Below are 10,735 nucleotides of genomic sequence, written 5' to 3'. Positions count from 1 at the left end.
CCAATTCTACGACCGCAGACTCAACCACACAGTTGTTTCCACAAAGACCTAATCATACAAGCATGCAATGATTCTATGGACCCCAAATCAGTTATGCGGGCTGCAGAGATCATCTTCTCCACATAAAACTCACTCACATGCAACAGTATGCAACACTAAGTAGCTTGTGCATAAATTGGGAGAAACAATTACACACACTCCAACATTAGAACGATTTCATGCTCAGCCTAACAATACCCAATGCACATTGTCGATAATCACTAACTCCCATACTCAAATCAGTACCCCTAACTCTAGCCCCCTAACTTTGGTTGGACCACAACATTTTTTCCTCCCAAAGCAGATTCCTAGTACAAGAAGCAAGGTAGAGAGAAAAGGGTATCATGGATGAGATGAAAGAATTTAGGCGAGTAAAATCAAATAGCAATCTCAAATCACCTGAGCAAGAGGAGGGTCAGAAACTCACATACCAGATCGTGGGAAGATCGAGCAAGTCTCTTGGATGTGAATCTTGCGAGCAAGGTGAGCCTTTCTCCTCCTTTTTTCTGTGTGTTTTCTCTTATGTTTTATTTTCGTTTTTGTGTGAGAGAAGTTAGAGTATATAGATAGAAACGAGAGAGAAAAGGAAACTAGGGTCTAATACCTGAGGGTTTTGCGGTGAAATTACCATCGCGTAACAGATTATGCGGCCGCATATGTGTTTTGCGATGGATTAGTACCTAGGTGGTGTGGAACAGATGCGCAACCCACTCTACAGTTGCAAAACCATTTTGCGGGTTGCAGAAGTTGAATTTTCTCCGTATGTTTAAGGGCTAAGTTGTATGGTGTTCTGTTGATGTATGCAGCCATTTTACTGTCCGCAAACTCATTATGCGGCCGCATATGCTACCGCAGAACAACTAAAGCTCAGTTTGCTTTCCTTCACTTTCCCTCTGCCTTTGCATCGCATTTATTTGTATTGTGAGTAACCTACACTCTAAACATACACGTCAAAATATTCAACACTTACAAATAAACCTTCAAAAATTAAAATCTAACCAAAAATGTTACCAACACATGGGTTGCCTCCCAAGAAGCGCTTGATTAAACGTCGTGGTACGACGATGTTGCCCACTTTGGCTAATCAGTGGTGGGGATTGGTATAGGACCATCCTTGAGTGCGAATTGTTATACCAGTTGCCTTTCTCCAATGATTCTGCGGTAATGCTTCACCCTTTCTTCATTTACTTTGAAAGTTTGAGTCTTGTCCTCGGATTCTAATTCAATAGCGCCATAGGAAGACACACTCACAACTTTGAATGTGCCAGACCATTTGGATTTGAGTTTGTCCGGATTTGAATTCCCACTTCAAAATCTTCTTGTCATAAAAAAACTTCATTCTTTCTTTATACATGGCTGCATTCTCATAGGCATAGAAACAGAACTCTTCTATCTCGTTGAGTTGTGTCATCCTTAGGTTAGCAACTTCGGCCCAGTCAAGATTTAACTTTTTCAACGCCCACATGGCTTTGTGTTCAAGCTCCACTGGTAAGTGGCAAGCCTTACCAAAAATAACCGGTAAGGTGAGGTGCCAATGAGTGTCTTAAATTCCGTTCGATAAGCCCACAATGCATCATCTAGCTTCTTTGACCAGTGAGTCCTGTTTGCATAAACAATTTTTGCTAGAATGTTTTTGATCTCCTGGTTGGAGACTTCAACTTGACCACTTGACTGAGGGTGATAAAGGGTAGCTACCTTGTGCTTAACTCTATATTGTTTGAGCAACCGACAAAAGCTTTGTTACAAAAATGAGAACCGCCATCACTAAGGATGGCCCTTTGGGTTCCAAACCGAGTAAATATGTTCTTCTTAAAGAAGGTGGTTACACTCCTTTCCCCATTGTTCGGCAAGGAAATTGCCTCGAACCATTTGGAGACATAATCTATTGCCACCAAGATATATGTCATGCCATAAGAGCTTATGAATGGACCCATGAAATATATCCCCCACATATCAAAGATCTCTACCTCCATCACAAAGTTCGTAGGCATCTCATGCCTTCTAGAAATTGACCCTTGTCTTTGACATTGATCACATGCCTTGACCATTGGGTTTTCATCTTGGTAGATCAATGGCCAATAATAGCCACATTCCAGCACTTTTGCCGCAATACAGTTTCCACTGTGGTGACCCCCAACTGAGGAGTCATGACATGCTTTGAGGATTTGAGTGGCCTCATCTTCCGGAACACAACACCGAATGATGTTGTCGGCGCAAATCTGGAACAAAAAAGGGTTTCTCCTAATAGTAGTGCCTACATTCTCTCAAGAACTCTTTCTTTTGATAAGCTTCCAATCCGTCGGGGATAAGGTCACTAGCCAAGAAGTTAGCAATGTCGGCATACCAAGTAGTAGAGGTGCTAGATATTGCAAATACGTGTTCATCTGGGAAGGCATCATTAATTTCAAGATCTTCTTTTAGTCTCCCTACCTCTTCAAGCCTAGATAAGTGATCTGCAACTTTATTCTCTGTTCCTTTCCGATCTTTGACTTCAAAGTCAAACTCTTGTAACAAAATAACCCACCTGATCAATCCTGGTTTAACATCCTTATTTGCCATAAGGTAGCGGAGAGCAGCAAGATCGGTGTAGACTATCACCTTGGATCCCAACAAATAGGCCCGAAATTTTCAAAAGCATAGACAATGGCAAGCAGTTCTTGTTCAGTTAGAGTGTAATTCATTTATGCGCCATTGAGTGTCTTTCTTGCATAGTAGATAGGATGAAGAATATTTTTATGTCGTTGACCAAGCACTCCTCCAATAGCCACACCACTGGCATCACACATGAGTTCAAATGGAAGAGACCAATTGGGTGTGACAATAATAGGTGTTGTGGTGAGCCTTGCTTTCAATTCCTCAAAAGCTTTGAGGCACTTCTCATCGAACTCAAATTTAGCATCCTTTTCAAGGAGCTTACACATGGGACTTGCAATTTTTGAGAAGTACTTGATAAATCGCTGATAAAACCGGCATGTCCTAAAAAGCTTCGAACACCTTTGACCTAAGTGGGAGGAGGAAGCTTGGAAATTATCTCAATCTTTGATCGATCAACCTTAATGCTTTGCTTGGAGATTTTGTGGTCAAGAACAATACCCTCATCCACCATGAAGTGGAATTTTTCCCAATTGAGCACAAGGTTTGTTTCCTTATATCTTTTCAGTACTTGCCTAAGATTGTCAAGGAAATGCTCAATGGAATCACCCACTACAGAGAAGTCATCCATGAATACTTCTAAGAAATCCTCCACCATGTCCGAGAAAATCGATATCATGCACCATTGAAATATATTCGGGGCATTGCATAGCCCAAATGGCATTCGGCTAAAAGCAAAGGTCCCATACGGACATGTGAATGCCATCTTCTCTTGGTCCTCTAAGGCTTTGTTAATGTAACGAACCAACTTATCATTTCAAGAATTTAAGTCTCGTTCGGCGGCATAAGGCCCGGAGCAGCTTCGTATTGTGCGTATTGACTTGCGTGCGTGGTTGAATTCAGAGTGATTTGGGACACTTGGTCCCTAAAACGGAAGCTTAAGTCTTAGGGTTTTTACCATAGTCGGAATTGTGTGAAGACAACTCCGGAATGGAGTTTCGTCGGTTCTGTTAGCTCCGTATGATGATTTTGGACTTAGGAACGTGTCCCGAAAATCATTTGGAAGTTCGTAGTGGAATTAAGCTTGAAATGGCGAAACTTAAAATTTTGGGAAGTTTGACCGGGGGGTTGACTTTTTGATATCGGGGTCGGAATCCAATTCCGGAAGTTGGAGTAGGTCCGTAATGTTGAATGTGACTTGTGTGCAAAATTTAAGGTCAATCGGACATGATTTGATAGGTTTCAGCATAGATGGTAGAAGTTGAAGTTTCAAAGTTCATTAAGTTTGAATTAGGGTGCGATTCATGATTTCGATGTTGTTTAATGTGATTTGAGGCTTCGAGCAGGTCCGTGTTATGTTATGTTATGGGACAGGCTGGTATGATTGGACGGGGTCCCGAGGGGCTCAGGTGTGTTTCGGGGTGGTTTCAGACCAAATTGGAGTTGTTTGGACTGCTATTGCTGAAGTCTAGTTTCCTTCTTCGCGAACGCGAAGGGAATCACACATTCACGAAGGGGAATTTGAGGGGGACTGTTGGTTGGCCTTCGCGAACGCGAAGCAGGGGACGCAAAAATGAAGAAGGAACTGGGCAAGCCTTCGCGAATGTGGACAAGGCAACGCGAACACGAAGAAGAAAGGAAGAGTGTGGCCTGATATCATTTGGCATTCGCGAACGCGAACGCGAAGGAGCTGGTCAGCTGGTCATCACGAACGCGACAAGGAGTTCGTGAACACGGTGAAGTATTTGAGGCAGTTGGGTTTTGGCCTTCGCGAACGCGAAGCAATGGTCGTGAACGCGAAGAAGGCCTATCTGGGCAGAATTAAAAGTTCCAAAAACGGGGGTTTGAGTTCATAACTCAAAGTCTAATTGGGAGCTCGGTAGCAGACAATTTTTGGAGAGATTCTTGCGTGGGTGTTTGGGGTAAGTGATTCTTAGCCAGTTTCGATTAATTTTCATGATTATATCTTTGAGTCCATCATTTAATTCAGATTTAATGGAGGAAACATCAAGATTTTTGTAAAATCTTCCAAAAACAAAAATTTAAGATTTGGAAGTCGAGTTGTTATTGGAATTTGATAAAATTGGTATGGTTGAACTGGTATCGGAATGGATGTTCGGATTTCATAAAAATTATGTCGGGTTCCTAGGGGCGGGGCCCGCATTGACTTTTATTGACTTTTTGGAATAAAATTTTAAGTCGACGTATTAATATCCGAAATTATTTTCGATGAATTTTAATGAAGTTATACAATTAATCTGGATAGATTTGAGCGGTCCGGAGGTCAATTCAAGCAAGAAAGCGATTTTGGAATATCGGCATAAATTCAAAGAGGTAAGTGTCTTGCTTAACCTCGAGTGGGGAAATTACCCCTTAGGCATCAAATCTTATGTGCCATTTGTAAAATATGAAAAGTCGTGTACGCGAGGTGACAAGTACGTACTCGGCTTATATGTGTAAATTTATATTGAGTTAAAGTCTTGAGCATATTGTGTGATAAATTGGGTAATTGTTGGTATATATTTAATCATTTATTTGTCATGTCTAAATCCTTGTTATTGTTGAATCTGTTGTTATATCACAATTTGATGTGATTGTTACTTGATTATTTATGTGATTTCGTGAATTTGTTGGTTTGATAATTATTGGAATTGAATTTTATTATGGATTTTTACTCTGCAAATAATTAATTAAATAAGCTTAAGAAGAGGTGTTTATAAAATTATTAAAAAATTTGAATTCAATGAAGACTTTGCTTTATGTTGAGTAATTTCTATCTCTATTGGTTGTTTTTGGGTGTTGTACACATTATGTGGAGCTTTGGCTATTTGTTGTGAAATTAATTAATTTTGTTATATACTTGGAATTTGTTGTGGCCATTGAGCAAACTATAATGTGAATTGATTTTGTTATGTTGCCGTGATAATTTGCCGTGTAAATTGTTGTGTTGTGTGAATTATTATTTTGAGGATATAAGGGTGGCATTTCACCGTTGATATTATGTGGGTATAAGGGTGGCATTTCACTGTTGTTGTGTTGTTGGAATATTGTCTGGGCGGAGTGATAAGGGTGGCAATATGAGCGATAAGGGTGGCTATTGATATTCTCTGGGCTGAGCGATAAGGGTGGCTATAGGAGCGATAAGGGTGGCTATAGGAGCGATAAGGGTGGCTATTGTCAGGGACGATATGTGATGATGTGGGGTTGTGGTGTTGATGATTTTCATGAGATGTTGTGATTTTTTTGTGTTTATTCTTACACCTTGTTCAATTTGTCTTGTTGTTGGTAAATTGATAGCAATCTGATTTATGTTAAAATTGAGAGCATGTGGCTATGGCCATGCGGATTATAAAATGAAATGTGGGCACGAGGTGCCGTGAGTAAATAATGAGGATATTTGGCACGTGAATTGTCCGTGCAGTTGTGATATGAAATGTGGGCACGAGGTGCTATGATGAAATGATAATTTGCACGTGAATTGTCCGTGGAGTTGTGATATGATTTAATTATGGGCACGAGGCGCCGTGGGAATATAAAAATGGGCTAAGACCCGTGTTTATGAAAAATATGAAAATGGGTTGTGACCCGTATTTTTTTATGATTATGAAATGAGGTGTCACATGGTGTCTTTTTAATTGAAAGAATTATATTCAAAATATTTATTTGGAAGGATTTTTATTCAAAACGAATTATATGAAAGAATTGTATTTGAAAGATAATTATTTGAGGAAATTATATTTGAAAAGATTTATTGAAAGAATTATATTTGAAAAATAATTATTTGAGAAAACTACATTTGAAAGAGAGTTATTTGGAAGAATTTTATGTGAAGGATATTTATTTGAAAAACTTGATTTAATTGGGCGTACATGTATTATTAATTGTTGAGTGATATTTATGGTATTCTTGTTGTCTTGCTGCGCATACCACTGGTTGTTTTATCCTGCCCTTATTGCTATCTGTTTCCTAGTATTTTGTATATTATATTGCACAAGTTATTAGACTAGTGGGTGTCTTGACTGTACCTCGTCTCTACTCCATTGAGGTTAGTCTCGATACTTACAGGGTACCGACCGTGGCGTACTCATACTACACTTATGCACATTTTTGTGTAGAACCAGGTATTGAAGATAATGGACTTGAGTAGGTTTAAAGCGGGATCGTAAGGATTCAAGGTAGAGCTGCTTGGTCGTCGCAGTCCCTTAGAGTCTTTCCATTTCATTGTACTGTTAACTTGTAATCAAACAGTATTGTATATTCGGTCCTCGTGATCATTCTATGTATTTAGTTAGAGTTCGTGACTCAGTACTACAAGTCTTGGGAGGTTGTACATTGTAATTATTTTCGTTGTTAGTTTAAAAAATATGGCTTCAAAAATGTAATGAAAACCGGCTTACCTAGTTTTAGAGACGAGGTGCCACCACGACTCCTGTGGTGGGACTTTGGGTCATGACAAGTTGGTATCAAAGCTCTAGGTTCATAGGTTCTACGAGTCACGAACGAATCTAGTAGAGTCTTGCGGATCGGTACGGAAACGTCTGTACTTATCTTCGAGAGGCTACAGAACTGTTAGGAAATTTCCATTTCTTTCATTCCTGTCATGCAGAATTTGTTGAATTTGGAATTTGAACCTTTGTATCTCCATTCTCTCACAGATGGTGAGGACACATGCTACTGGGTTAGCTGAGCAGGCATCCGCACATACTGCTAGGGCTGCAAGAGGCCGGGGTCGAGGTAGAGGCCGAGGTAGAGGTCGAGGAAGGGCACGTGTTCCGACTAGAGCACCTGTCAGAACAACAGTTGAGGAGCCACTAGTAGCTCCAGTTGGGGGACAGGTACCAGAAGCACCTGTTGTTACCCCCGGACTTCAGGAGACCTTAGCACAGTTCTTGAGTATGTTTGGTACATTAACTCAGGCGGGATTGATCTGTGTTGCACCAAATATTTCACAGATTGGGGGAGTAGCTCAGACTCCTACCCCAACTCCAGAGCAGCAGGTTCATGTTGGTCAGGTTCCGGGTGTAGTACTGGTACAACCTGTTATTCTGGTTCGGCCTGAGGTCAGGCCGAGGCATTAGAAGAAGAACAAAAGAGACTTGAAAGGTTTAAGAAATATGATCCACCAACTTTCAGTGGCACAGCTACAGAGGATGCCCAAGGATTTCTGAAAAATTGTCACCGGATTCTCCGTACCATGGGTATTGTGGAAGTGAACGGAGTTGCCTTTACTACATTTCAACTGTCAGGCGCAACATATCGGTGGTGGCAAATCTATGAAGAAGGTAGACCAGCCGATGCAACACCACCAACTTGGACTCAATTTTCGGAAATGTTCTTGAAAGAGTTTGTTCCCCAGACTCTCAGAGATGCGTGGCGCGCAGAGTTTGAACGGTTGCGTCAGGGCACTATGACAGTGTCACAATATGCTATCAAGTTTAGTGAGTTAGCCCGTTATGCACCTATCTTGATTCCTACAATTAGAGAGCGGGTCCGCAGATTCATTGAGGGGCTCGAATATGATATTAAAATATGCATGGCTCGAGAATTGCAAACTGATACTCTATTTCAACAAGTAGTGGAGATTACAAGGAAGATTGAGGGTGTTTTAGGCGAGGAAAGGGAGTCTAAGGAGGCCAAAAGGTCTCGAAAATCTGGAGGTTTTAGTGGATTTTACTCTTTAGCTAGAAACCATTATAGCGGAGGCTCGAGCAGTCGGTCAGCCCAGTCCGCACATCAGATTACTCGGAGTGCTCCAGTTTACGTTGCACCACCGACACGAGATTCTTACAGTGGTTATTCCAGTTATCCGACACAGACTTAGTACGAGCAGTCGCGACCTCAGAGGGGTTCTTATGAGTGTGGTGATACTAGGCATATCATGAGAGATTGTCCCAGACTTGGGAGGGGTGGATTTCATCAGAACACTCCAGCTACAAGCTTTATTCCAGCTGATACTCCATGTGCACAGTCAACTAGAGGTGGAGGACATGCGGGTAGTGGGCGCCTAAGAGGTGGAGGCCCGACCCGTTGATATAATCGCTATGTTTGGGCTGAGGCCAATACACGAGATGGTGTTGTTACAGGTACGATCCTGATTTTTATTATAAAAGGATATTTTCCTTAACTTGATTCGGTTCTGAATATTGAGGTGAATCCTCATATTATGCTCCACCTATGGGTGAGCTTCGTATATTTGTGACCCACTTATATGTGTATCCCTGTTGGGAGATTTAAAGATGTGAGCTTGTGTCTGTCATTTTATTTTTGTGCACCGCTGAGGGCTATAAGTCCAAAAGCAAAATTTTATTATGTAATACAGTGGGTTTAATGTGTTTCGAAATAATTGATTCCAATTTTTATGAATTATATGCCCTACCGGTAGGAGGGTTCATTATATGTTGTGAAAATTATTTATGAAATATATTGAAAAGAAGAAAGAAAGGAAATTAAAAATTTCAGTTGGCATAATGTGCAACATACTTGTGATTCGGAGTTGAGGACGAGATCCTCGCATTTTTACATGATGTGAAATATTTAAACTGGGCTGCAAGCCGCGATGGAAGTTATGTAAGGACGAGGTCCTTGTGGTGAAATATTAATGAGTTTAAAATTTTTCCTTTGTGAAATTTAATTGTACAATAGTATTAATAGGGACTCATGCCTGTTAGACTTATTTGATAATTTTTGTATATTTTTCTGTGCATATTCAGTCATTTCTGTGCTGTAAACATTGAGTTTTAACCTATAAGATGAGTGTCGAGGTGGCGTTAAATGTGACTCATTAATCCGAGTAAGCAATCATGAGGTCTTCATGCCTCACATTCTGTTTTCAATGTTGTGAAAATTCGAAATGAGGTGGTGGTTAATATGGGATTAATTATGAACAACTTTTAAGACCTAAGATGTGGTGATGAGCATGTATATGATGTGCTTCATGTCCTGATATCATAATGATAATGCAGTGCTTGTAATGCTGATATTGGTGTTATTTATATATACCTTGAGGTATTTTATTGGGTTGTGGATGTGTTATTATGAGTTGTTTTAGTGTTACTCTGGCAGGTGGATAGGCCCAATTACATGGGAGACTCTCCCGAAATTTCTGAAAATTTTGGGAGTTAGTAAAATTTGAAGGATTGAGAATTGCAAAAGAAGAGATAAATATGTTATGTGTTTGAGGGCGAATGATCCTAAGCGGGGAATAATGCAGTACCCCAAAGAAAGCTTTGAATTACTTCAACACTATCGAGAAAATTGATGTGTGCATAGGCATGAGTTGCTATAGCCAGTTTAGACTAATACCGTGCGTCGAAGTAAAAAAATCAGGCATTTTGGAAATGATTGGAGGGTTAGGGATTTTTGCTCTAAAGCTTATAAGAATGGAGAAAAGAAATAATCTCAATTGAGATGGTGTTGTCGGACCCGTGCTAAATTGCGGGAATGTAGAATCACCCACAAGTATGTGTGCAAGAATATACTTAGTAATTTAAAATCCTTAGAAAGATTCTTAGCACGTTCGAGGACGAACGTTTATTTTAGAGGTGGAGAATGTAATGACCTGACTTGTCGTTTCAAGAGTTTAAGTCCCGTTCGGTGGCATAGGGCCCAGAGCAGCTTCGTATTATGCGTATTGACTTGTGTGCGTGGTTGAATTCAGTTACCGGATGATTCAGAGTGATTTGGGACACATTGTCCCTAAAAAGGAAGCTTAAGTCTTAGGATTTTGACCGTAGTCGGAACTATGTGAAGACAACTCCGGAATGGAGTTCCATCAGTTCGGTTAGCTCCGTATGATGATTTTGGACTTAGGAGCGTGTCCAGAAAATATTTGGAGGTCCGTAGTGGAATTAAGCTTGAAATGGCGAAACTCAAAATTTTGGAAAGTTTGAACGGGGGTTAACTTTTTGATATCTGGGTCGGAATCCGATTTCGGAAGTTGGAGTAGGTCCGTAATGTCGAATGTGACTTGTGTGCAAAATTTGAGGTCAATCGGACGTGATTTGATAGGTTTCGGCATAGATGGTAGAAGTTGAAGTTTCAAAGTTTCTTTAAGTTAGAATTAGGGTGTGATTCATGATTTCGATGTTGTTTAATGTGATTTGAG

General features: G+C 40.4%; 1 protein-coding gene across 1 annotated transcript; it reads right to left on the bottom strand.

The window, feature by feature from the left end:
• Window positions 1-2,280: 2,280 nt before the first annotated feature.
• Window positions 2,281-2,598, bottom strand: LOC138902320 (uncharacterized). The gene has a single exon (XM_070190167.1). The coding sequence runs from the start codon at window positions 2,596-2,598 to the stop codon at window positions 2,281-2,283; it is 318 nt and encodes a 105-aa protein (XP_070046268.1).
• Between the last annotated feature and the right edge of the window lie 8,137 nt (window positions 2,599-10,735).

Source organism: Nicotiana tomentosiformis, chromosome 12, assembly GCF_000390325.3.
Source record: "Nicotiana tomentosiformis chromosome 12, ASM39032v3, whole genome shotgun sequence".
NCBI classification, from domain to species: Eukaryota; Viridiplantae; Streptophyta; class Magnoliopsida; order Solanales; family Solanaceae; genus Nicotiana; species Nicotiana tomentosiformis.
This window is presented reverse-complemented; position numbering and strand designations above follow the sequence as displayed.